A 27,773-nucleotide genomic window follows, 5' to 3' on the forward strand; every position below is an offset into this window, starting at 1 on the left:
AGTCCGTGGGCCACTGCCAACCCCCAGACCCAGGCCCCCGCCGCCCCACTCCCTGGACGCGGACCCCACTCCAGCTGCAACAGGGACCCGAGTTTCGACAGTCCTGCATCCTCCATTGGCCCCTCTTACCGAAGCCGGCTCGGCCATGGCGGTTCCGCACGAACCGGCCCCGCCTGGCACGGCCTCCCCTCCGCTCCGCCCCAACCCGACTCCCAGGCACAGCCTGGGTTGCCCCACAACGCAGCGCCGACCGGGCGCGGTGCATGCTGGGACTCGGCGCCCGGCAAAGGCTGGGGCCGCTCCGCCCCATAGCGACCCCTGCGGGCTGGAGGAGCTGCGCCGCCCGGGGGGTCGGTCCTCAGAGGAGGGGCCCGGGAACCCTCCGTGCAGGCCGCAGCACGCCGATGTTTGAGGGAGCCTCGGGCTCCCGGGATCTGCAAGCGAGGGAGGCGGTCGGAGACCAGATGAGGGAGCTGACGGGAGGGGAAATGGAGGGGCAGGTGAACATGGAGAGAGCAGGAACAGAGAGAGAGAGAGAGTAGGGACAGCGACTGGGAGACGCGCTCCACAGAAACCCAGACTGAGAGGCAGCAAGAGGGGAGCGTCCGGTGCGGTTCCTTCCAAAGCCGCCCCCGAGTCAGGGATGAGCTCGAGGGCTTCGTCCGTGAGGAGGTCCCGGGAATCCAGCGAGGCCGGATAGGTGGTGGGAGGCGCGCGGTGGCCTGAGGGTGTCTGTTCCGTCGGGGGCGCGGAGGCCGTGGGGGCCCTGGGTTTGTCCCTTCGGGGACGCGGAGGAGGGGTCCGCCCACCACGTCCGGTCCCCGTGGGTCCAGGGGCCTTCTGGGCTCCCCGAGCGGCCACGCTCCCTCCTTGGCAGAGAACGGCCCCGGGCAGAGACCCCATGCGGAAGCCACCCCGGTCTCGGGGCCGCCTGCGGGGACTCAGGGTCACCCAGGGATGCGGGCCGGGCACCCTCGGCCCCCGGCGGGAGACTGTTACAGAGCGAGAGGAGACAGACGGAGACCATGATACAGGGCGTGAGAAACACGGGGATGCAAAAACAAGGGAGAGGTGGGAAGGCAGTAGGGGAAACCAGGGAGAGACAGAAAGGAGAGAGAGGGCAAGGAAGAGGGTGGCGATTGTTCCCAGAAAATCAACCTCGCATTCTGTCCCAGTCATGTTTAAGGTGTCAGGCTAAATAAAGTAACAAATGAAAATGACTGGTTCTGTCAGGAAAGGCGGGACAACTCCAAGCGGTGCTAACAGGTTATAGGAGGATTCAGCGATTTTCTGATTGGCAATTGGTTATCGGAAGACCAGGTTCATAGAAAGGAGTGTCTGGGTTAAGATAAGGAGTTGTGGAGACCAAGGTTCTTAGGATGTCTCATAGTGACCGGCTTTAGATGGCAAAAATGTCCTATTTAGACCTTTAAAAGGTGCTAGATTCTCTGGCCGGGTGCCGTGGCCCAAGTCTGTAATCCCAGCACTTCGGGAGGCTTAGGCAGGAGGATTGCCTGAGCCCAGGAGTTGAAGACCAGCCTGGGCCACATGGCGAAACCCCATCTCTACAAAAAATACAAAACTTTGCCGGCACAGTGGCAAAGACGTTAATCTCAGCTATTTGGGAGGCAGACGTGGGAGGATTACTTGACCCTGGGAAGCGAAGGTTGCAGTGAGCCTAGATTGTGCTATGACACTATAGCCTGGGTGACAGAGGAAGACAGAGGGAGACTCTCTCAAAAAAATTAAATAAATAAATAAAATAAAAAATATATAGTTTGTTTGTTTTTTGGGTTTTTTTCGAGATGGACTCTTGCTCTGTTGCCCCGGCTGGAGTGCAGTGGTGTGATTTCGGCTCACTGCAACCTCTGCCTCCCAGGTTCAAGCGATTCTCCTGCCTCAGCCTCCCAAGTAGTTGGAATTACAGGCATGTGCCACCACGCCGGGCTAATTTTTGTATTCTTAGTAGAGATGGGATTCTGGGATTCACCATGTTGGCCAGGCTGGTCTTAAACTCTTGACGTCATGATCCACCTGCCTCGGCCTCCCAAAATGCTGGGATTACAGGCATGAGCCACCGCACCCGGCCCTATATTTTTATATAAATATATAATATATATGGCAAAGAAGGCTATTTGGTGATAAAATATTTTGATTTCCTTCTTTGTCATGCAATGTTATGCTACAGTCAGGTTGGAAACTAAGCTGGTATATAGGGTTAAATAAAACCCTTCTGGTGAGATTTTTATGGTTTGTAGGGCGTGACTCCCTAGGTCTCTTAGTTAGAAATTTGGACAAGAAAGGAAAAAAGGTCACAATTTAGTTGGTATCCATATCATTGTATGTGAAAAGTTTATTTATTTTTTATTTTTATTTTTTTTGAGACAGAGTCTTGCTGTGTTGCCCAGGCTAGAGTGCAGCAGCTCGATCTTGGCTCACTGCAACCTCCACCTGCCAGGTTCAAATGATTCTCCTGTCTCAGCCTCCCGAGTAGCTGGGACTACAGGTGCATCCCACCATGCCTGGCTAATTTTTATATTTTTAGTAGAGACAGGGTTTCACCATATTGGTCAGGCTGTTCTCCGACTCCTGACCTCAGGTGATTCACCCACCTCGGCCTCCCAAAGATTACAGGCATGAGCTACTACACCTGGCCTACAACAGTTTTATTTTAATTGCTGATAGTATTCCATGGTGTGAATATACTGAAGAGTATTTACCCATTGAAGGATATTTGTATTTTTGCCCGTTTCTTATTTTTTTATTTTTTTATTTTTGAGATGGAGTGTTGCTCTGTCACCCAGGCTGGAGTGCAGTGGCGCAATCTCAGCTCACCACAAGCTCCGCCTCCCGGGTTCACACCATTCTCCTGCCTCAGCCTCCCGAGTAGCAGGGACTACAGGCACCTGCCACCACGCCCGGTTAATTTTTTGTATTTTTAGTAGAGATGGGGTTTCACCACGTTAGCCAGGATGATCGCGATCTCCTGACCTCATGATCCGCCCGCCTTGGCCTCCCAGAGTGCTGGGATTACAGGCGTGAGCCACCACGCCCGGCTGCGTTTTGTTTGTTTTATATTTATTTGTTTGTCTATTTATTTATTTTTTTAGATAGAGTTTCGCTCTCGTTGCCCAGGCTGGCATGCAATGGCTCAATCTCGGCTCACCGCAATCTCTACCTCCCAGGTTCAAGCAATCCTCCTGCCTCAGCCTCCCTAGTAGCTGGGATTACAGGCATATGCCACCATGCCCAGCTATTTTGTATTTTTAGTAGAGAAGGAGTTTCTCCATGTTGGTCAGGCTGGTCTCAAACTCCTGACCTCAGGTGATCTGCCTGCCTCGGCCTCCCAAAGTGCTGGGATTACAGGCATGAGCCACCATGCCCGGCCTATTTATTTATTTTTGAGATGAAGTCTCACTCTGTTGCCCAGGCTGGAGTGCAGTGGCAAGATCTTGGCTCAGTGCAACCTCCGCCTCTGGAGTTCAAGTGATTCCCCTGCCTCAGCCTCCCGAGTAGGTGGGATTATAGGTGCACACCACCACACCTGGCTAATTTTTGTATTTTTAGTAGAGAAGGGGTTTCACCATGTTGGCCAGGCTGGTTTCAAACTCCTAACCTCAAGTGATCCTCCTGCCTTGGCCTCCCAAAGTGCTGGGATGACAGGAATGAGCAACCGTGCCCGGCCTTTTCCAAGTTTTGGAATTCTGAATAGAACCGCTATAAATGTTTGTGTACAGGTTTTGCGTGAAGATAAATTTTTATTTCTTTAAGGTAGATACCCAGGAGTGGGACTGCTGAGTCATGGTAAATATGTATATTTAATTGTACAAGGAACCAGCAAACCATTTTTAAGAGTCACTGTGCTGTTATGTGTTCCCCTTATGAACTTATGAGAGTTCAGTTGGTCCACGTTCTTTATTTGGTATTTTTAGCATTTTAAAAAACTGTTAGACATTCTAATCAATGGTGTTGTTACTGAAACACCAGGGTTTGGGTCTAGGTGCTGCTGTTTGTGGCTTAGAAAGCCAATCAGGGAGACAGTAAGTGTTACCAAGGAAGAAGGCTTTAATTGGGTGTTACTGCTGAGGAGATGGGAGATGGGAGATCAGTCTCAAATCCATCTCCCTGACAGACTAAAATCAGTGGCTTATATTGCTGGGAAGAAATGTAACCATATGTGGAAAAACATGAATTGGTGAGGGGTAAGGAAGAGGGGTTGGTGAACAGGAAGTAGGTGGTGGGTTATGCAATCATGATAGGTGAGGGGTCTGACTTTCATTGTCCAAATGCAGTGATCTTGTGAGTTTCAACTGGTTCATACTATCTGGGAGGCCTGATGGTTTCCTGAGAAAGGAACTCAGATAAGACAAATGTAACTGTCTCAAGTTTTTTTTTTTTTTTTTTTTTTTTTTGAGGCGGAGTTTCGCTCTGTCTCCCAGGCTGGAGTGCAGTGGCCGGATCTCAGCTCACTGCAAGCTCCGCCTCCCGGGTTTACGCCATTCTCCTGCCTCAGCCTCCCGAGTAGCTGGGACTACAGGCGCCCGCCACCTCGCCCGGCTAGTTTTTTTTGTATTTTTTAGTAGAGACGGGGTTTCACCATGTTAGCCAGGATGGTCTCGATCTCCTGACCTCGTGATCCGCCCGTCTCGGCCTCCCAAAGTGCTGGGATTACAGGCTTGAGACACCGCGCCCAGCTGTCTCAAGTTTTAAAAGGATCAGTTACTGTGTTTATTCAAAGAAACCATATAGATCAGCTCTATAGGGCAATTGGATCTGTTTCAGTATAGGGGTATCTCGATGTAGTTTTTATTTGCATTTCCCTAGTTGCTAATGATATAAAAAAATATTATGTGCTAAATTGCCAACTTTTAGTTAAGTTTTTGTTCTTGTTCCTTGCCCATTTTTAAATTGTATTTTTCTCAGGTTGATAAATATGGACTTTTTATTAAGGAAAGATTTTATTATAGGCAATTCTTTTAACGTATTTAGAACAGGCTGGGCGTGGTGGCTCACACCTGTAATCCCAGCACTTTGGGAGACCAAGGCTGGTGGATCACGAAATCAGGAGATTTCCTGGCCAATACGGTGAAACCCTGTCTCTACTACAAATACAGAAATTAGCTGGGTGTGGTGGTACACGCCTGTAGTCCCAGCTGCTGGAGAGGCTGAGACAGGAAAATCGCTTAAACCTGGGAGGCGTAGGTTGCAGTGAGCCAAGATTGGGCCACTGCACTCCAGCCTGGCGACAGAGTGAGACTCCGCCTCAGAAACAAAACAAACAAAAAACATATGCAGAACAATATAATAAGCCCCAGCCATAATCCAGCTTTGGAAACATTTAAAAATATATATTTTATTTAGCATTTCTATTGAATTTGAAGTAGGGGGGAGGGTTTCGTGTTTTAGCTTAGTCTATTATCCTAGTGGAAAATTATTTGCTTTTGACACTTTTAAACAGTTTTAGACATTTTAAGTATGTTCACACCTTTAATAGCTATGCAGCATACCAATTTACCACAACTTATTCATCCAGTCCTCTACTAGACATTTTGTTTATAGTCAAGTTTTAGTTTATAGTCAAAAAGCATCAAATACTGCTTTCGATGAGTCTTACATTTGCAAATATATTTATGGAATATATTACTAGAAAAGTAATTGTTTGATCAAAAGGTCTACTTATTTATAATTGACACACTACTAAGTTGCTCAGAAGAGGTTATATCAATTTATAGCTCCACCAACTTCCTTATATTCTCTCTCTCTCTCTCTCTTTTTTTTTTTTTGAGACAGTCTTTCTCTGTTGCCCAGGCTGTAGTGCAGTGCCACGATCTTGGCTCACTGCAACTTTCACCTCCTGAGTTCAACTGATTCTCCTGCCTCAGCCTCCCAAGTAGCTGAGATTACAGGCATGCGCCACCACGCCTGGCTAATTTTGTGTTTTTAGTAGAGAGGGGGTTTCTCCATGTTTGTCAGGCTGGTCTCGAACTCCCAACCTCATGTGATCTGCCCGCCTTGGCCTCCCAAAGCGCTGGGAATACAGGCATGAGCCACCCCGCCTGGCCCAGAGAACCAACTTTCTCTCTTTCGAGACAGAGGGGCACCCGAATGGGACCTCCAGACCTCAGTGGAGTGCACCGGATTTTGTAGGCAGGCTTGAGGAGACAGTGTCTGATTTACCAGGGGCCCAAAGATGGGTTGGACCAGGTGTGACATCTACATAGCATGAGAGGAAGCTGGCCACCCACCCTAATCTTCTTAATGCAGATGGGCTTGCCACTGGGCCAGTGCCTTGTTGTCTGCTCCCCACTGCACAAGTGGTTGGAAAGAAAAAGAGAAGATGGAGTTGCCATTTTGAACATGCCTAGTCTCTGGTAGCCTTTTCTGATTGGCACAACTGCCGGCATTCACCCGTGCAAGCTTCCACTTGCTTATGTATGTCTGCAGCTCAACTTTACAGGCTCCTTGTTAGAAATAAAATTTGGGGGCTGCTTTTTATTAAAAGGAAACCCTTACTGAGGACTTTCTTACCCTCACTATCTGCCTAAATAATTTCTTTTTAACTCTTATATCAGCAGTGAGGACAACCAGAGGTCACTTTGATAGCCATGTTGGTTTTGGTAGGTTTTAGGCTGGCTTCTTTAGTGCAACCTGTTTTATCAGTAAGGTTTTTTTTTTTTTTTTTTTTTTTTTTTTCTGATAGAGTTTTGCTCTGTTTCCCAGGTTGGAGTGCAGTGGCACAATCTTGGATCACTGCAACCTCTCTGATGGGTTCAGTCGATTCTCCTGCCTTAGCCTCCCGAGTAGTTGGGATTACAGGCCTGCCACCACACATGGCTAACTTTTGTATTTGTATTTTAGTAGAGATGGGGTTTCACCATGTTGGCTAGGTTGGTCTCGAACTCCAGGGCTCAAGTGATCTGCCCACCCCAGCCTCCCAAAATGCTGGGATTATAGGCATGAGCCACTGTGCCAGCATGGTCTTTATGACCTGTATATTGTGAGGACTTCCTATCTCATCCTGTGATTTAGAATGCCTTAACCATCCGGGAATGCAGATCAGCCTCATTTTACCTAGCCCCTATTCAAGATGGAGGTGCTCCAGTTCAAAGGCTTCTGACAAAGTGATCTGCCTGCCCCAGCTTTCCAAAGTTCTGGGATTACAGGCGTGAGTCACTGCACCTGGCTTTTTGGTTATTTTTGTGTTTTTTAAATATATGTATATTTTTGTTTTTTGTGACCTTCAGTTTTTTTTTTTTTTTTTTTTTTTTTTTTTGAGACAGAGTTTTGCCCTTGTTGTGCAGGCTGGAGTACAATGGTGTGATCTTGGCTCACCACAACCTCCACCTCCCGGGTTCAAGTGATTCTCCTGCCTCAGCCTCCCGAGTAGCTGGGATTACAGGCATGCACCACTGTGTCCGGCTAATTTTGTATTTTTAGTAGAGACGGGGTTTCTCCACGTTGGTCAGGCTGGTCTCCAACTTCTGACCTCAGGTGATCTGCCCACCTTGGCTTCCCAAAATGCTGGGATTACAGTCGTGAGCCACCACGCCCAGCTGTGCTGTTTTTGTCTTTTTTTTTTTTTTTTTTTCTGAGACGGAATTTTGCTCTTGTTGCCCAGGCTGCAGTGCAATGGCGCAATCTCGGCTCACTGCAACCTTTGCCTCTCAGGTTCAAGCAATTCTCCTGCCTCAGCCTCCCAAGTAGCTGGGATTACAGGCGCCTGCCCCCACGCCCAGCTAATTTTTTTTTTTTTTTTTTTTTTTTTTGTATTTTTAGTAGAGACGGGGTTTCACCATGTTGGCCAGGCTGGTCTTGAACTCCTGACATCAGGTAATCCACCTGCCTTGGCCTCCCAAAGTGCTGGGATTACAGGTGTGAGCCACCGTGCCTAGCCCATTTTTGTCTTTTTGATATGAGATCTCATTCTTTTGCCCAGGCTGGAGTGCAATGGTGTGATCATAGCTCACTGCAGCCTACACCCTCTGGGCTCAAGATCCTTCCGCCTCAGCCTTCCAAAGTTTGGATCTTTGGGGACTACACGTGTGAGCCACAGCATCCCATCCATTATATTCTTAATGATCTTTCTGTACAACCTAAATTTTATTTTTTCAACTCTGAGTACTTCTAAAGATATATTAACTAGACATTAGGTAATAGGTAAAAGAGTAACACCTAATCATGTATTATTTATTTACTTATTTATTTAGAGATGGAGTCTCACTCTGTTGCCCAGGCTGGTTTTTTTTTCCTTCAGCACTTTTATTTTTATGTTTTTGGACAGAGTCTGGCTCTGTCGCCCAGGCGGGAATGTGTGGCGCAATCTCGGCTCACTGCAACCTCTGCCTCCCTGGTTCAAGCAATTCTCATGCCTCAGCCTCCTGAGCAGCTGGGACTACAGGCACACACCACCACGCGCAGCTAATTTTTGTATTTTTAGTAGAAAAGGGTTTCACCATGTTGGCTAGGCTGGTCTGGAATCCCTGGCCTCAAATGACCTGCCCAGCTCGGCCTCCCAAAGTGCTGGGATTACCACCTGACCTCATTTATTATGTTAAAGACTCTTAGAGATAATGCTGATTGCAATAACCACATTAACAAAGCCTAGTTGAAGAAGGCAGGCATTTGAAAGTAGTTTATTTTCTTATTGTTCAGTTTTGACAGTTCTTAATTTATTCTGAATGTAAGTCCTTTGTTGGATATATGATCAATAAGTATTTTATCCTGGCCAACACGGTGAAACCCTGTCTCTACTAAAAATACAAAAAAAAAATTAGCCGGGCATGGTGGTGGGCACCTGTAGTCCCAGCCACCCAGTAGGCTGAGGCAGGAGAATGGCGTGAACTCGGGAGGCGGAGCTTGCAGTGAGCTGAGATCGAGCCACTGCACTCTAGCCTGGGTGACAGAGCGAGACTCTGTCTCAAAAAAAACGAAAACAAAAACAAAAAAACAACAAAGAAAGCTTTAATTTTAAGTGGGAGCTAAGCTATGAGGACACAAAGTCGTAAGAATGCTATAATGGACTATGGGGACTTCGGAAGAGTGGGAGCGGGAGTGAGGGATAGAAGACTACACATTGGATGCAGCATACACTGCTCCAGTGATGAATGCACCAAATCCCAGAAATCACACCTGGAGAACTTACCCATGTCACTAAACACTACCTGTTCCCCCCAAAACTATTAGAATAATAATAGTCCCGGTGCGGTAGCTCAGGCCTGTAGTCCCAGCACTTTGGGAGGCTGAAGGAGATAGATCACTTGAGGTAAGCAGTAGTTGACGATCAGCCTGGCCAATATGGTGAATCCAGGTCTCCACTAAAAATTCAAAGATTAGCTGGGTGTGGTGGTGCGCACCTGTGGTCCCAGCTACTCAGGAGACTGAGCATGAGAATCACTTGACCCCGGGAGGTGGAGGTTGCAGTGAGCCAAGGTCATTGCACTCCAGCCTGGGAGACAGAGGGGGGACTACGTCTCAAAAAAAAAAAAAAAAAAAAAAAAAAAAAAAAAAAAATAATAATAATAATAATAATGAAGTTTTAATTTTGATGAAGTCCAATTTGTACTTTGTAGCTTTTTGTGGATTGGGCTTTTGGTGTCGTGTAAGAACTCTGCCTAACTCAAGGTCATAAAGATTTATTTTTTTTTCTAGAAGTTTCCTAGTTTTATGTTTTAAATTTATTTACGTGTATGTTTATATTCCCGTATTTAAAACTTTAAATTTAAAAGTAAAATTTATTGTCAAAAATGCAAACTTGGGGAGGGCATAAAGATCACACACAAGGCTGCCACTTCAGATTTAGAGGGTTGCACAGCGGCCAGGCAAAGGCGCTCCTCACTTCCCAGACGGTGGGGCGGCCCAGCAGAGGCACTCCTCACTTTTTAGACAGTGCGTCTAGCAGGCAGAGGTGCGCCTCACTTTCCAGTTTAAATTTATATCTATGATCTGGTTTTTTTTTTTTTTTTGAGGCGGAGTCTTGCTCTGTCACCCGGGCTGGAGTGCAGTGGCCGGATCTCGGCTCACTGCAAGCTCCGCCTCCCGGGTTCCTGCCATTGTCCTGCCTCAGCTCCCCCAGCAGCTGGGACAACAGGCGCACGCCGCCATGCCCGGTTAATTTTTTCGTATTTGTAGTAGAGACAGTTTTTCAGTGTTAGCCAGGATGGTCTCTATCTCCTGACCTCTTGATCCGCCCGCGTCGGCCTCCCAAAGTGCTGGGATTACAGGCGTGAGCCACCGCGCCCGGCCATGATCTGTTTTTATTTACTTTGCGTAAAAAGTGTGAGAGTTGGGTTGAGGTTCATTTATTTTGCATATAGAAGTCCAACAGTTGAGATACAATTTGTTGAAAAACTTATTCTGTCTTCATGTAAGTGCTTTTTTTTATTTTTTAATTTTTTTGAGACGGAGTCTCGCACTGTCACCCAGGTTGGAGTGCAGTGGCATGATCTAGGCTCACTGCAACCTCTGTCTCTTGGGTTCAAGGGATTCTCCTGTCTCAGCCTCCCATGTAGCTGGGATTACTGGCGCCCGCCACCACACCCAGCTAATTTTTTTTTTTTTTGAGGCGGAGTCTCGCTCTCTTGCCCAGGCTGGAGTGCAGTGGCCGGATCTCAGCTCACTGCAAGCTCCGCCTCCTGGGTTCACGCCATTCTCCTGCCTCAGCCTCCCGAGTAGCTGGGACTACAGGCGCCCGCCACCTCGCCCGGCTAGTTTTTTTTTGTATTTTTTAGTAGAAACGGGGTTTCAATGTGTTCGCCAGGATGGTCTCGATCTCCTGACCTCGTGATCCGCCCGTCTTGGCCTCCCAAAGTGCTGGGATTACAGGCTTGAGCCACAGTGCCCGGCCCCCAGCTAATTTTTTTATATTTTTAGTAGAGACGGGATTTCACTATGTTGGCCAGGCTGGTCTCGAACTCCTGACCTCGTGATCTGCCTACCTTGGTCTCCCAAAGTGCTGGGATTACAGGTGCCCACGAGCATGCCTGGCTAATTTTTGTATTTTTAATAGAGACGGGGTTTCACCATGTTAGCCAAGCTGTTCTCGAACTCCTGACCTCAGGTGATCCTCCCGCCTCAGCCTCCCAAAGTGCTGGGATTACAGGTGTGAGCCACCATGCGTGGCCCACTGAATTGCTCTTACACCTCTGTAAAAAGTCAGTTGTCCAAATTTATGTGGGTTTATTTTTGGATTCTTGTTTTATTGATCCATGTGTCTATCCCTTCCCCAGTATGACATGCTGGTGATTACTGTAGCTTTGGAGGAGTATTGAGAGTAGACATCCTTGCCTTTCTCAGTCTGAGGGGAAGCCATTTAGTCTTTCACTATTGAGTATGACGTTAATTGCAGGTTTTTGTACATACTTTTAAGACAGAGTCTTACTCTTTCCCCTAGGCTGGAGTGCAGTGGCGTGATCTCCCTCATTACGACCTCTGCCTCCCGGGTTCAAGCAATTCTGCTTCAGCCTCCTGAGTAGCTGGGATAACATGCGCATGCCACCATGTCTGGCTAATTTTTGTATTTTTAGTAGAGATGGGGTTCCACCATATTGGGCAGGGTGGTCTCGAACTCCTGACCTCATGATCCACCTGCCTTAGCCTCCCAAAGTGCTGGGATTACAGGTGTGAGCCACCCCACCTGGCGTGTAGATACTTTTTAGCATGTTGTGCTAATTCCCTTTCATCGCTAGTTTTGTGAGTTTTTATTGTGAGTAAATGTGAGTATTTGTTTTGTCAAATTATTTTTCTGCATTTATGGGCAAGCATAATCACATCTATTTAATTGTGAAAAACTGGAACCTAATCATGTAAATAAGTCGGAAGCACCCATAAGATGAAATATGTAGACATTAAATTTATGTTTTCGAAAAATATTTGGCCGGGTGCAGTGGCTCACGCCTGTAATCCCAGCACGTCAGGAGGCCGAGGCGGGCAGATCACCTGAGGTCAGGAGTTCAAGACCACCCTGACCAACATGGAGAAACCCCATCTCTACTAAAAATACAAAATTAGCTGGGCATGGTGGCACACGCCTGTGATCCCAGCTACTCGGGAGGCTGAGGCAGGAAAATAGCTTGAACCCGGGAGGCAGAGGTTGTGATGAGCTGAGATCAGGCCATTGCACTCCAGCCTAGGCAACAAGAGCGAACCTCTGTCTCAAAAAAAAAGGAAAAAAAAAGAAAAATATTTAATGCTATGGAAGATATTCAAGTATATTAAATAACAAAGGCAGGTTTCAAAACAGTATTTATGGCTGGGTGCAGTGGCTTACGCCTGTAATTCCAACACTTTGGGCGGCCGAGGTGGGTGGATCACCTGAGGTTAGGAGTTTGAGACCAGCCTGGACAACATGGCGAAGCACCATCTCTACTAAAAATACAAAAATTATCCGGGCATCGTGGTACACGCCTGCATCCAGCTACTCTCAGGAAGCTAAGGCATGAGAATTGCTACAATCCGGGAGGCAGAGGTTGCAGCGAGCCGAGATCGTGCCACTGCACTTCAGCCTGAGTGACAGAGTGAAACTCCATCTCAAAAACAAAACAAAACAAATCAAAAAACAGTATTTACGGTTTCAACTGGATTAAGAAAATAAATAAATAAATAAATATTTTGTGTGTGTGTGTGTGTGTATTTATATAAAATAAGCTCAGAAAGATAAGAAACAAAATGCTTTGAGTGATTATCTCTGGATTGTATGATTATATGTGGCCTTTGTCTTTATACATCCCTGTATATTTCAAATATTCTGCAAAGCACAGAAAAATAATAATAAATGTGCTCACTGCAGCTTCAACGTCTGGGGTTCAATTGATCCTCTCATCTCAGCCTCCTGAGTAGCTGGGACTACAGGTGCATGCCACCATGCCCAGCTAATTTTTTTTTTTTTTTTTGAGACGGAGTCTCGCTCTGTTACCAGGCTGGAGTGCAGTGGCGCATCTTGGCTCACTGCAACCTCTGCCTCCCGGGTTCAAGCAATTTTCCTGCCTTAGCCTCCAGAGTAGCTGGGACTACAGGAGCACACCACCACGCCCAGCTAATTTTTGGATTTTTAGTAGAGACGGGGTTTCACCATGTTGACCAGGATGGTCTTGATTTCTTGACCTCCTCATGATCCACCCGCCTCGGCCTCCCAAAGTGCTGGGATTATAGGCACGAACCACTGCGCCCGGCCATTTTTTTTTTTTTTTTTTAAGTTTTAATTTTTTTTTTGTAAAGATGGGGTCTCACAATGTTGCTAAACTGGTCTCAGACTCCTAGGCTCAAGTGATTCTCTCATCTGGGCCTCCCAAAGTGCTGGGATTATAGGCGCAAACCAGTGTACCTGGCCTATCGTTACTGTGTGAATACCTGCTTTTAAATTTAGGTATTCTAAATTCCAAATGTAACTTGAAGTATAAAATCTAATGATGTGCCGGGCATGGTGGCTCACACCTGTAATCCCAGCACTTTGGGAGGCTGAGGCGGGCAGATCATGAGGTCAGGAGTTTGAAACCATCCTGGCCAACATGGTGAAACCCCGTCTCTACTAAAAATACAAAAATTAGCTGGGCGTGGTGGCACATGCCTGTAGTCCTAGCTACTTGGGAGGCTGTGGCAGGAGAATCACTTGAACCTGGGAGGCGGAGGTTGCAGTGAGCGAGATCACACCACTGCACTCCAGCCTGGTGACAGAGAGAGACTCTGTCTCAAAATAAATAAATAAATAAAAATTAAAAAATAATAAAAATCTGATGATGTGCTTTAATGTTCAAATCCTGGCAGTCAGTAGAATTATATATGAATATATATTTAATACTACAAAAGTAAAATACTATAATAATTATTAAGGATTATGAAAGATGTTATTTTATGTAATAAACAGGAACTTTCAAATAGTTACACTGACAGTATGATATTAAGAGTGTGTTATCTAGATAACTTTAGAAAGAACATTATGTTCTTTTTGAGCCTACAGATATTTATAAAAATACAATCGTACCATGGGGAAAAAGAATGAACATTCGATACAATAATTCTAGTTACTATGGAATTATTTTGCACAGTTGCATTCATAACAGTACATAAAATACTTATTTTTTTTTGAGACAGAGTCTCGCTCTGTTCCCCAGGCTGGAGTGTAGTGGTGTGATCTCGCTCACTGCAACCTCCGCCTCCCGGGTTCAAGTGATTCTCCTGCCACAGCCTCCCAAGTAGCTAGGACTACAGGCATGTGCCACCACGCCCAGCTAATTTTTGTATTTTTAATAGAGACGGGATTTCACCATGTTGGCCAGGATGGTTTCAAACTCCCAAACTCAGGTGATCCACCCGACTTGGCCTCCCAAAGTGTTGGGATTACAGGCGTGAGCCACCAAGCCAGGCCCATAAAACACTTTTTAGAAACAAATGTTTAACAGTTTTGTTCCATTCCCTCCCCTCAAAAAAAAAAAAAAAAAATCCCTGGCTGTGCATGGTAGCTCACACCAGGAATCCCAGCACTTTGGGAAGTCAAGGCAGGAGCATCCCTTGAGCCCAAGAGTTGGAGACCAGCTTGGGCAACATAGCAAGACCTCCTCTCTACTAAAAATTTAAAAGTTAGCCAGGTGTAGCAGGGTGGGTCTGTAGTCTCAGCTACTTGGGAGGCTGAGATGGGAGAATTGCTTGAGCCAAGGAGGTCAAGGATGCAGTGAGTCACGCTTGTGCCACTGCACTCCAGCCTAGGCGACAGAGAGAACCTGTCTCAAAAAAAAAAAAAAAAAAAAAATTCCTATTTGGTAATTTTTCACACATTAGGGAGAAAAAAGCACAGTGTCAACTTGGTCACCTCAAAATTTCACAAGGAGGGAGAATCTCATGTACAACACATATATGATAAATCATCTTTGAGACATGATTAAAAAATTTTTTTACAGAGCGTATGAAGAAAAGGATAAAGTTTAGATTAAAATGGGGCACTCCAAATACAATTGTTCTCTCTAATCCACAGACTTTTCTTTTTTTTGAGACGGAGTTTCATTCTTGTCACCCAGGCTGGAGTGCAATGGCACGATCTTGGCTCACTGCAACCTCCGCCTCCCAGGTTCAAGCGATTCTTCCGCCTCAGCCTCCCGAGTAGCTGGGATTACAGGCATCGCCATCATGCCCAGCAAATTTTTGTATTTTTGTAGAGATTGGGTTTCATCATGTTGGCCAGGCTGGTCGTGAACTCCTGACCTCAAGTGATCCGCCTGCCTCGGCCTCCCAAAGTGCTGGGATTACAGGCATGAGCCATGGCACCCGGCCCTAATCCACAGACTTTATAAGCATGCTTTTAGTAAGACAGGTTATCATAGGTTGGCATCCATGAAGGCTGCTTTTGTTTGAGACAGGGTCTCGTTTTGTCACTCAGGCTGGAATGCGATGGTGCAGTCATGGCTCCATACAGCCCCCAACTCCTGGGTTCAAGCAGTCCTCCCACCTCGACCTCCCAAAGTGTTGAGATTACAGAGGTGAGTCACCGTGCCTGGACTAATGATTTTAGAGCTTGTAGAGATAACTGCTATAGACTGGTAACCATTTTCAGTTGCGATTTCCCCAATACCTTAATTCTAAATATTATTTTAGGAAACATTCCTAAAATATTTTTCCTGATTCATTTTCTGCTGTGCACAAAAAGGTTAATGAAACTTAATTATGCTGCAACAATATTAAAAATGTCTTATATACCAGATATATACAGTATATAATTGTATATATACCAGATACTGTATATATCTGGTATATATTTGGATATGAAGAATGAAGCTTAATTTTTTATGTTTGACCCCACAGCGACCAATTATTAATTCAACTGTTTCCATTTTCCCTACTTTATGAAAAATTCCTAGGTCTCAGTGAATCTGACTTTGAGAAAAATTTATGGAATGTAAACTCAGTAAACAGAAATGCATGAAAGTCTAATTTCCCATGGAAAAATACAGTAAAGGCTACGAGCACAAGCACACTATAGTTTGTTCCCATCTTCAGTTTTATATTCACAAAATAGGTATAGCTTAATGTATGTTATTTTATTGATTGATTGATTGATTGGTGTAGTGGCATGATCTCGGCTCCCTGCAGACTCAACCTCCCAGGCTCAGGTGATTCTCCCACCTCTACCTTAATGTATTAATGATGTAATACAAAATTACTGGCCAGGTGCGGTGGCCAGAGTGAGACTCCATCTCAAAAAAGAAAAGAAAAGAAAATTACTGGCAGCAAGCAGAAACATTGTAGATTTTTTTTTTTTTTTTTTTTTTTTTGAGACGTAGTCTCGCTCTGTCGCCCAGGCTGGAGTACAGTGGCGCGATCTCAGCTCACTGCAAGCTCCGCCTCCCGGGTTCACGCCATTCTCCTGCCTCAGCCTCCCGAGTAGCTGAGACCACAGGCGCCTGCCACCTCGCCCGGCTAGTTTTTTGTATTTTTTAGTAGAGACGGGGTTTCACCGTGTTCGCCAGGATGGTCTCGATCTCCTGACCTCATGATCCGCCCGTCTCGGCCTCCCAAAGTGCTGGGATTACAGGCTTGAGCCACCGCGCCCCGCGAAACATTGTAGATTTTGAAATTGTCTCGTTTTACAAGATACTTAAGCAAGGTGGAGCAGTTATTATGTCTTTCTAAAGCTGATCGGATAAAGGCTTTAATTTTGTAATTTTCAGAGAATATTACCAATGTAGCAAGATTTACCAATAACCAATGGTTGCTTGCAGACAAAAGAGTTTGTTGGAACTTGCTGAATAAATTTATGTGCCATGAGGGTACTTTTTACAGGATATACGCTGAAAAAAATCTGTCCTTGATTCTATGCAAGGGAAGATGCTGAAATTGGTGTGCATATACAGGGAAAGTCAAGATGCAGATGGAAACTGTGATTATTTTGTTTTTTTTTTTTTTTTGAGACGGAGTCTCGCTCTGTCGCCCAGGCTGGAGTGCAGTGGCCGGATCTCAGCTCACTGCAAGCTCCGCCTCCCGGGTTCACGCCATTCTCCGGCCTCAGCCTCCCGAGTAGCTGGGACTACAGGCGCCCGCCACCTCGCCCGGCTAGTTTTTTGTATTTCTTAATAGAGACGGGGTTTCACCGTGTTATCCAGGATGGTTTCGATGTCCTGACCTCGTGATCCGCCCGTCTCGGCCTCCCAAAGGGCTGGGATTACAGGCTTGAGCCACCGCGCCCGGCCGGAAACTGTCATTATTTTGTTAACTCAAAAACCAATTGGCAGGGCGTGGTGGCTCATGCCTGTAATCCCAGCACTTTGGGAGGCCAAAGTGGGCGGATCACCTGAGATCAGGAGTTGGAGACCAGCCTGACCAACATGTTGAAACCCTGTCTCTACTAAAAATACAAAACTTATTTGGGCATGGTGGCGCACATCTGTGGTCCCAGCTACTTGGGAGGCTGAGGCAGGAGACTTGCATGAACCTGGTAGGTGGAGGTTGCAGTGAGAAGAGATCATGCTATTACACTCTAGCTTCGGTGTCAGAGACAGACTCTGTCTCAAAAAAAAAAAAAAAAAAAAAAAAAAAAACCCAACCCCAAAACAAACCAATTAAGGCTGGGTATGGTGACTCATGCCTGTAATCCCAGCACTCTGGGAGGCCAAGGTGGGCAGATCACCTGAGGTCAGTAGTTCAAGACCAGCCTGGCCAACATGGTGGTACCTCGTCTCTACTTAAAATACAAAATTAGCCTCCATGGTGGTGCACGCCTGTAATCCCAGCTACTTGGGAGGCTGAGGCAGGAGAATCACTTGAACCTGGGAGGCGGAGGTTCCAGTGAGCAGAGATTGCGCCATTGCACTCCAGTCCGGGCAACAAGAGTGAAACTCCATCTCAAAAAACAAAGAAACAAACAACCCCTAAAAAAGCCAATTAAATTGTTTCATAGTCACATTTCTAGATCCAAACTTTTAGGACAATTTTTTCTCTAGTGATTATGTATAGCAGCAAGAGCAGACAAAAATATTATAAATTAAAAATAAGTTAGTACAACAACCTTAAATCTGCTTCTGAAAATACTGTGCATCTTCTTTAAATAGTACACAAGAAGCTTCAGTCAGTGAAATTGCTTAATGAAATGCCAGTACCCTCCAAAGAATTTTTAAGGCCAAGAATTAAATAGGAAGAATTTCTTGTCTTAGTAAATTCCTATTAAGGAAGGAACATTTAATAAATTGGTGGTAATATTACCATATTAAAGCAGAGAGGTAGCCTTGCTTTCCATGGAGCTCAGTTGAAGGTGTCTTATTTAGTAATACAAATGTCCCTGTGAAATGGCCATAGGAGCATCTGACAGAAATTGTTCTTACGTTATAACATCAAACTTGAAAACTTTACTACGTTTTTTTTTTTGGAGATGGGATGTCAGTCTGTCGTCCAGACTGGAGTGCACGGGTGTGATTACAGCTCACTGCAGCTTCAACCTCCCTGGCTCAAGTGATCGTACCTCAGCCTCGCGAGTAACTGGGTCGACAGGTATACATTACCATTCCTGGCTAATTTTTGTGTTTTTTGTACAGACAGGGTCCCACCAGGTTTGCCTGACTGGTCTCAAATTCTTGGGTTCCTGCCTCGGCCTCCCACTGTGCTCGACTACTACTTTTTTTTTGAGATGGAGTTTCATTCTTATTGCCCAGGGTGGAGTGCAATGGTGCAATCTTGGCTCACTGCAACCTCTTCCTCCTGGGTTCAAGTGATTCTCCTGCCTCAGCCTCCTGAGTAGCTAGGATTACAGGCACCTGCCACCATGCCCAGCTAGTTTTTCTATTTTTAGTAGAGACGGGGTTTCACCACGTTGGTCAGGCTGGTCTCAAACTCCTGACCTTAGGCGACCCACCCACCTCAGCCTCCCAAAGTGCTGGGATTATAGGCGGGAGCCGCCGTGCCCAGCGTCTCGGCTGCTACATTTTAAATAATAAAATTACACAACAGAATTTTCCTTCCAAGAAAATTCAGATTATTATTTTTTTGTAACCTGGTCATATTGTGATTCAAAGAATGGTAATTTTCATTATTAAACATTCACCATCTGACCAATATGTATATTCAGGTAAATCCCAAATTACAGACTGCATATGTAGCCCCAGGCTAAAAGTAACTTAGTCTGCTCAAGAGTAGTTGCCCCAACAGGATAGTTCTCATACTTTTGTGATTTACAGATAGTTATACTGTTATGGGCATTGACTCATTCATGTGTTGAAATACAGGTTTGGCAGGGTTTGATTCATCCACGTTTGAAACGAAGACTTACTGGAAAACCAGGGGCCTGCGCTTATCCTATCAAGACACACATGAAACTGCCCCTACAGGGTTGACAAAAACTGCATGCAGGTTCTGGACAGAAATATAGTTATAATTAAGCATTAATCAGGCTGCACTTTGGCCTACTTCCTTGTTGCTAATAGTCACAAGGCACTAGATACTGACATTTGCATGTCTATTGTTCCTATAGATAGGATTTCAGACTTCAGACTAAGCATTGATTTGCATCCCTGTTGTTCCTGTAGACAGGATCTCTGACATTAGAATCATAAGGCTTTTGTTTAAGGATCGCTTAAGATGTTTTTCAGACCACGAATTCCAGTGAAACAGTTGATTTCAAGCAGTTTGAAGACCCCCCACAGAGGAATGGCAAGAGCATGAGAATGTAGTTTCCTCATCTCCTTGTACCATCATTTCACCCAGCACTCTCCCACCAATCCGTCATCTCCATTACCCTTACAAACCCCAACCCCAAATTCCTAGGGGAGATAGATGTGAGGCTTCTTCCTGTCTCCTCCTTAGGTAGCCGTATGATTCGACCTCTTTCTCTGCTGCAACCTGGTGTCTCAGCATATAGACTTGCTATGTGCATTGGGCAAGGAACCTATTGCAGTTACACACACTCTGTTGACTTAAAACACAACCTCCCCAGGTAACACTTTGTTCTCGCAGGTCCTTTTTTTTTTTTTTTTTTTTTTTGAGATAGAGTCTAGCTCTGTCACCTAGGCTGGAGTGCAGCGCTGCCATCTCTGCTCACTGCAACCTCCGCCTCCTGGGTTCCAGCAATTCTCTTGCCTCAGCCTCCGGAGTAGCTGGGATTACAGGTGCACGCCACCACGCCCGGCTAATTTTTGTATTTTTTAGTAGAGACGGGGTTTCACCATGTTGGCCAGGCTGGTCTGGAACTCAGGTGATCTGCCCGCCTCGACCTCCCAAAGTGCTGGAATTACAGGCGTGAGCCACCACGCCCGGCCTGTTCTCGCAGGTCCTTTAGCTCAGACGCAGCAAACCGTAACCCCAAGCTCGATCTCTGCTGCTCTCAGGAATTCCACTTCCTCCAGCTTGGGCAACATAGCGAGACCCTGTCTCTACAGAAAAATAAATAAATAAATAAATACAAATAAATTAAACATTAGCCGGGCTTGGTAGCTGCGCCTGTAGTCCAACCTGCTCGGGAAGGGTGAGGGGAAGGATCGTTTGAGCCGAGGAGTTTAAGGCTGCAGTGAGCCTTGTTTGTGCCACATGCACTCCAGCCTGGACGAGAGAGGGAGACTGTCTCTAAATAAATAAATCAATAAATAAGGCCGGGCGCTATGGCTCACGCTTGAAATCCCAGCACTTTGGGAGGCCAAGGCGGGTGGATCATTTGACGTCAGGAGCTCCAGACCAGCCTGGCCAGCATGGTGAAACCCCGTCTCCACTAAAAATCAAAAAAAAAAAAAAAAAAAAAAAAAAAAAATTAGCTAGGCATGGTGGTCCGTGCCTGTAATCCCAGCTACTTGGGAGGCAAAGGCAGGAGAATCACTTGAACCCGGAAGGCAGTTGCAGTGAGCCGAGATCCCGCCACTGCACTCCAGCCTGGGCGACAGAGTGAGACTCCTTCTCTAAATAAATACATAAACAAAAATTAAGAATCCCATTTCCAGACAGGCCCCGGAGAGTCAATAATCCGAGATGTGAAAGAAACCTTAGAATATTATTTGATCCCAACACGGGCCGCATGGGACGTGAACCGCCTCACCTCGGCAACCACGTTTGTAATTTCCGCAAATGATCTATATCTTCTTCATCCCAAAATTGTGCCTCCCCGTCACTCATTCCACCCACAGGCTCCCTTCAGCCCTGTCCCCCTTACTCTCACCCTGCACATTTCCGCTGTTTTAAATACCGCTGCACTTCAGCAGAAGCCGTTCCCTGCACAGGGCGCCTGCGTATCGAGCCTCGGTGAAGAAAATCACTCCCCAGAATGAACCCGGCTTTGCGGCTGGGTCCTAAACTGCGGTCAGCTGAACCTTCTCGTGGGAATATGAGAAAGCGGAACACTAGTGGGCCCCAAATAACAATCCTCCCCACACCGAAGCCCACAAGCCGGAGGAGGGGGGGTGGAGGTGACGCGGGCGGCGCTGGCCGCGGGGGCCGGCAGGGGGCGCGCTGGCCGCGGCTGGCGGGCAGCGCGAGCCTGCGGCGCGTCTAGGCCCGCGCGGTTCCCGGTGCACTCGCTGCCCACAAAGCGCCAGCTGAGGGGCCGCTGCGGGAGGAGTGCGGCGGAGCCTGCCTCGCGACCGCAGCTTGACCCGCCGCCTGCCGCCCCGCGTCTCCGCCGCGTTCCTGCGCGTCCCGAGCCCCGACGGCCGCGTGAGTCCCGTCCGTGCGGGGAAGGCAGGGCCGGGTCGGCGCCGCCTGTGGAGAGAACCCGGCGGCCAGGCCTGCGTGGGGCCGAGCGCGGCGGCAGTGGCGGCGGCGGAGACTTCCGAGGCCCGGGCCAGACATCGCAGGGCCATGGCTGAGGCGGCCCCGGCCCCGGTAAGAGAGGCCGCGCGCGAGTGTTGTGAGCCCCCGAGACCCAGACCCCGAGGGAGGAAGGCGGGAGGGTAGGGAGCTGGCAGGCACAGGCGCCGTTCTCAGGTCCCACGGGCCACGTCGCCCGGGCTTGGCGGCTGCAGCCTCGCGTGAAGGGACTTAGCGGGTGGGTGTGAAACCGCCCACCCGGGGACACCAGGCTGGGGCGCGGGTCTGAGGGGAACTCGCAGGCAGCTGTGAGACCCGGGGCCCTGCAGTTGGGTTGAAGCCGAGGGGTTGCCCGCTGCGTGTCAGCCCCACTCCTACCCGCCAGACGCTGGCAGCGGAGTTGGGCTGGGGAGCCGTCAGCCATTCTCGCGGCCACGGGAGCGGTCGTCATCCGCAATCTGAGCGGTGGCGCGGGCGGCATTTAGTGTGCGGAGGCGCCTTCCCGCCGCGCTGCGTGGCGCCCGGCACCGGACACGGGACACGGGGGAGGCCCTCTCGAAATATCTGCCGAATGAATGGTGCGGACCCGGAGGCTGGAGTGGCCGGCCTTGCGTGCGTGGCGGTTCATTCGCGGGTGTTTGCCAAGGCCTGCGGGGGCCGGCAGCGGCCAGTTGCCAGGGCGACCGAGGAGACCTGGCCGCGCCTGCACGCAGCCCCGTAGAATGAGAAGGGGACGGTCAGGCCGCGGGGAAAGCACTGATCGCATTTGCCCCCCAAGAGGCCTTTGGTCACCTCTAGGATAGCCATTGTACTGGGTCAGGAGCCACACTGGCACTTGAGGGGTGACTGGGAAAAGGAGGAAGAGCAGCGATGGGTGGGGGATAGAGCAGAGGGAAGTGCTACCTCCACTCTTGGACCTGTTTTTCTTTTTTCCAACCTTTTTTGTGTGTGTGTGTATAGGTGGGATGGTAGAGATGATCCTGTCTCTGTGCCAGCCCTGGCTAATAGAAATATAAGGGAAGCCACATACAAAACTCTAAATCAAACTTGTCCAACCCGCAGCCCCCAGGCCGCGTGCGGACTAGGACTACTTTAAATGCGGCCCAACGCAAATTCGTAAACTTTCTTAGAACATTATGAGATTTATGCACGGACCTTTTTCTTTTTCTTTCTTTTTTTTTTTTTTAAAGCTCATCAGCTATCATCATCAATATTTTATGTGTGACCCAAGACAGTTCTTCCAATGTGGCCCAGGGAAGCCAAAAGATTGGACACCCCTGCTTAAATTCTCTAGGCGTCACTTTTAAAAAGTAAAAAGCCAGGCGCTGTGTTGTGCGCGCCTGTAGTCCCAGGTAGGCTGGGGGTTGAGGCGGAAGAATCACTTGAGGCCAGTAGTTCGAGGCAGTCCACACCGTGTTTCTAAAATAAAAAAATTTTTTTGAAAAAAAATAAGGATAGGCCGGGCGCGGTGGCTCAAGCCTGTAATCCCAGCACTTTGGGAGGCCGAGACGGGCGGATCACGAGGTCAGAAGATCGAGACCATCCTGGCTAACACGGTGAAACCCCGTCTCTACTAAAAAATACAAAAAACTAGCCGGGCGAGAGTGGCGGGCGCCTGTAGTCCCAGCTACTCGGGAGGCTGAGGCAGGAGAATGGCGTGAACCCGGGAGGCGGAGCTTGCAGTGAGCTGAGCTCCGGCCACTGCACTCCAGCCTGGGCGACAGAGCAAGACTCCGTCTCAAAAAAAAAAAAAAATAAGGATAAATAGATGAAATTAATTTTAATGATATATTTATTTAACTCAATATATGCAAAATATTATTTCAACATGTAATCAATTTACTTTTTTATTTTTTTGAGGTGGAGTCTCACTCTGTCGCCCAGGCTGGAGTGCAGTGGCGCCATCTCGGCTCACTGCAACCTCTGCCTTCCCAGTTCAGGCGATTCTCCTGCCTTAGCCTCCTGTAGCTGGAACTACAGGTGCGTGCCACCACGCCCGGCTCCTTTTGTATTTTTAGTAGAGATGGGGTTTCACCGTGTTTGCCAGGATGGTCTCAATCTCCTGACTTTGTGATCCGCCCGCCTTGGCCTCCCAAAGTACTGTGATTACAGGCGTGAGACACCGCGCCCGGCCTCATGTAATCAATTTAAAACATTAATGGCCGGGTGTGGTGACTCAAGCCTGTTATCCCCAGCACTTCAGGAGGCAGTTGTGGGAAGATGGCTTCAGCCCAGGAGTTGAAGACCAGCCTGGGCAACACAGGGAGACTCCATCTCTACAAAACAAAAAAAAAAAGTTGTTTTTTTTTTTTTTAATTAGCCAGGCGTGGTGGCATGCACCTGTACTCCCAGCTACCCAGGAGGCTTAGGTGGGAGGTGTTTGAGCCAGGGAGGTGGAGGCTGCAGTGAGCTGTGATCCTGCCACTGCCCTCCAACCTGGCAACAAAGCGAAACCCTGTCTCAAGCAAACAAACAAATATTTTTTTCATACTAAGTCTTCAAAATCTCGTGTATTTTATACTTATAGCACATCTCAATTTAACTAACCACATTTCAGGTGCTCAGTGGCCACATGTGGGTAGTGGCTACTGTATTGAACAGTGCCAGTCTACCTTATGGAGAAGAATCAGGAGACAGATTGACACTAAGAAAGGAACAACCTCCCCAAAAAAGTGGAAGGGGTTGGCATAAGTGAAGCTAATGTGGAGAGTTAAGATTTAAATAGGATGCAACTTCCTTACTAAGTAAAGAAGAAAACTTAGATTCAGTTACTGATAAGTTTGAAGCGAGGAGTATAAAGAGAGTTGAATGAATTTAGGTCTGATTAATTTTTGTCTCAAAGTAAGAGGACATGTCATCTTCTGAGAGTGGGGGACTGCAGCAGACAAGTCTTACTACTCAGTGTCAGCATTACCTGGGAGTTTGTTAAAAATACAGAATCTCGGCCGGGCGCGGTGGCTCAAGCCTGTAATCCCAGCACTTTGGGAGGCCGAGACGGGCGGATCACGAGGTCAGGAGATCAAGACCATCCTGGCTAACGCAGTGAAACCCCGTCTCTACTAAAAAATACAAAAAAATAGCCGGGCGAGGTGGCGGGCGCCTGTAGTCCCAGCTACTCGGGAGGCTGAGGCAGGAGAATGGCGCAAACCCGGGAGGCGGAGCTTGCAGTGAGCTGAGATCCGGCCACTGCACTCCAGCCTGAGCGACAGCGCGAGACTCCGTCTCAAAAAAAAAAAAAAAAAAAAAATACAGAATCTCAGGCCATGTACCGTGGCCCATGCCTGTAATCCAGCGCTTTGGGAGGCTGAGGCAGGCGAATCACTTGAGCTGAGGAGTTTGAACCAGCCTAGGCAACATGGTGAAACCCTGTCTCTACCAAAAATACAAAAATTAGCGGGGCATGGTGGTGTGTGCCTGTGGTTCCAGATACACGGGAGGCTGAGGTGGGAGAATCGCTTGAGCCCATGAGATGGAGGTTGCAGTGAGCTGAGGTTGCACCACTGCACTCCAGCCTGGGTGACAGTGAGACCCCATCCCAAAAAAACGAAAACAAAACCCAACAGAATCTCAGTTTTCCTCACAGACCTACTGAATCAAAATCTGTGCTTTGACAATATCTCCAGGTGATTCTCCCCAGGCCCCCCCACCCCGCCCACACTGTCTCACTCTGTCCCAGGCTGGAGTACAGTGGCACAATCTCAGCTCACTGCAACTTCCGCCTCCCGGGTTCAAGTGATTCTCTAGCCTCAGCCTCCCGAGTAGCTGGAATTACATCGCTTGCCACCACACCCAGCTAATTTTTGTGTTTTTAAGTAGAGATGGGGTTTCACCATGCTGGTCAGGCTCATCTCCAACTCCTGACCTCAGGTGATCCACCTGCCTTGGCCTCCCAAAGTGCTGGGATTACAGGCGTGAGCCACCATGCCCAGCCGGCCCCTCCAGGTGATTCTTATTCATGTTAGTTTGAGGACAACTGTACTAAAAGCTGAAGGACTGTGCTGAGGCTTTATAGTAGCCACTTTATGGAATGGGACAAGCAGCATGGAGGGCACGAGTCAATGTTGAGGTCCCCACAAAGCTTAGAAACCATTGGTGTGTGGTGACAGCAGTTTACCTGGTGGTTTCCTCTAGGCGTGCTTACTAATCTGCTTACAGGAATGGGAGAAAGAATGATTGGACTGATTCAAGGCTAGAGGTTAGCTGAGCAGGTGAGGCAGAAAGACATGAGAGAAGGGGGTTTGGAAGTGACTGACATGATCAACTAGAGAAAAAAACAAAGCCAGGAATAGGCAGATAAACTAGGAGCAAATGGAATGGTCAAAGAACTAGGTGAAATGAGAATAAGGTAATGGGCAAGCTGGAAAGATGGCTGGAAAGATGAAGAGAGTGGCTTATCAGTTTCATAGAGTTAGAAGGCTTTGTATACGTCATCCTAGTCCAACTTATTTGTTGTGGAAATTTTTTCCTTTTATACTACTCTTTGTTTCAAAGCAAATTATTTCGGAGCAGCCTTTTATTTTCTTGGAAAGATCAATAACCCAGGAGTTATAGGATGCAATGAGCTATTGTCATGCCACTGTACTCCAACCTGGGTGACCCTGTCTCTAAAAATAAAAAATAATAAAATAAAATTGAGCTATAGAAGACACTCTGAGGCAGCTGGTTTGCATGCTAGCCTGTTTATTTATTCACTCATTCAACAAAAATTTTTTTTATTTTTTTTATTTTTGAGACTGAGTCTCATTCTGTCGTATAGGCTGGAGTACAGTGGCACAGTCTTGGCTAACTGTAACCTCCACCTCCTGGGTTCAAGCGATAAGTGGATAACATTTAAACTATCCATCTTAGACTTTAAAATCATATAAAATAACGTGGCCCGACGCGGTGGCTCACGCCCGTAATCCCAGCACTTTGGGAGGCCGAGGAGGGTGGATCACGGGGTCAGGAGATCAAGACCATCCTGGCGAACACAGTGAAACCCCGTCTCTGCTGAAAATACAAAAAATTAGCTGGGCCTGGTGGCACCCTCCTGTAATTCCAGCTACTTGGGAGGCTTAGGCAGGAGAATCCCTTGAACCCGGGCAGCAGAGGTTGCAGTGAGCTGAGATGGCACCACTGCACTCCAGCCTGGGTGACAGTGTGAGACTCTGTCTCAAGAAGTAAATAAATAAATAATAAATAAATAATGTGATTTCCCTTAAAGACTTTTTTTTTTTTTTTTTTTTTTTTTGGTGAGACGGAATCTCTCTCTGTCACCCAGAGTGGTGCGATGTCGCTCACTGCAAGCTCCACCTCCTGGGTTCACGCCGTTCTGCTGCCTCAGCCTCCCAAGTAGCTCGGACTACAGGCGGCTGCCACCATGCCTGGCTAATTTTTTGTAGTTTTAGTAGAGACAGGGTTTCACCATGTTAGCCAGGATGGTCTTGATCTCCTGACCTTCTGATCCACCTGCCTCGGCCTCCCAAAGTGCTGCGATTACAGACATGAGCCACTGCGCCCGGCCTAGATTTCTTTTTTTTCTTTTTTTTTTTTTTTTTTTGAGTTTTGCTGTTGTTGCCCAGGCTGGAATGAAATGGTGCGATCTCAGCTCACCGAAACCTCTGCCTCCTGGGTTCAAGCGATTCTCCTGCCTCAGCCTCCCGTGTAGCTAGGATTACAGGCATGCGCCAACATGGTTGGCTAATTTTGTATTTTTAGTAGAGACAGGATTTCTCCATGTTGGTCAGGTGGGTCTTGAACTCCCGACCTCAGGTGATCAGCCTCTCAAAGTACTGGGATTACAGGTGTGAGCCACCCACCACACCTGGCCTCTTTTTTTTTTTTATTTTAAGAGACAGAGTCTCCCTCTGTTGCCCATGCTGTAGTGCAGTGGCATAATCTTGGCTCACTGCAACCTCCAGTTCTCAGGTTAAAGTGATTCTCCTACCTGGGCCCCCCGAGTAGCTGGTGTTACAGACGTGCACCATCACCTGGCTAATTTTTGTATTTTTAGTAAAGATGGGGTTTCACCATGTTCGCCAGGCTGGTCTCGCACTCCCAAACTCAGGTGATCTGCCCACCTCGGCCTCACAAAG

The 27,773-nt window shown here is 47.5% G+C and overlaps 2 protein-coding genes across 6 annotated transcripts in view; one reads left to right on the forward strand and one right to left on the reverse strand.

Annotated features, from left to right (window-relative positions):
• The window catches only part of ZNF425 (zinc finger protein 425), a 42,805-nt gene extending 20,456 nt beyond the window's left edge, over positions 1–22,349 (reverse strand). The window contains exon 1 of one of the 3 annotated variants that reach the window (XM_074036247.1): positions 22,078–22,349. Coding sequence is in view for 2 of the 3 variants with exons in the window: in XM_045388185.3 (XP_045244120.2) it covers positions 130–147 (18 nt within the window). In the remaining variant the exon portion in view is untranslated. Of the gene's footprint in view, positions 1–129; positions 214–21,112; positions 21,365–22,077 lie in introns of those variants that run through there. The other 2 variants (XM_045388186.3, XM_045388185.3) reach the window with 2 other exon arrangements.
• Positions 21,454–27,773, forward strand: part of ZNF398 (zinc finger protein 398) — a 31,138-nt gene continuing 24,818 nt past the window's right edge. For all 3 annotated transcript variants that reach the window (XM_065542724.2, XM_074036251.1, XM_074036249.1), the window contains exon 1: positions 21,454–21,774. In XM_065542724.2, coding sequence (XP_065398796.1) covers positions 21,751–21,774 — 24 coding nt within the window. In that variant the 5' untranslated portion in view covers positions 21,454–21,750. The remainder of the gene's footprint in view (positions 21,775–27,773) is intronic.

This window comes from Macaca fascicularis, chromosome 3 (genome assembly GCF_037993035.2).
Source record: "Macaca fascicularis isolate 582-1 chromosome 3, T2T-MFA8v1.1".
In the NCBI taxonomy this organism is placed as follows: domain Eukaryota; kingdom Metazoa; phylum Chordata; class Mammalia; order Primates; family Cercopithecidae; genus Macaca; species Macaca fascicularis.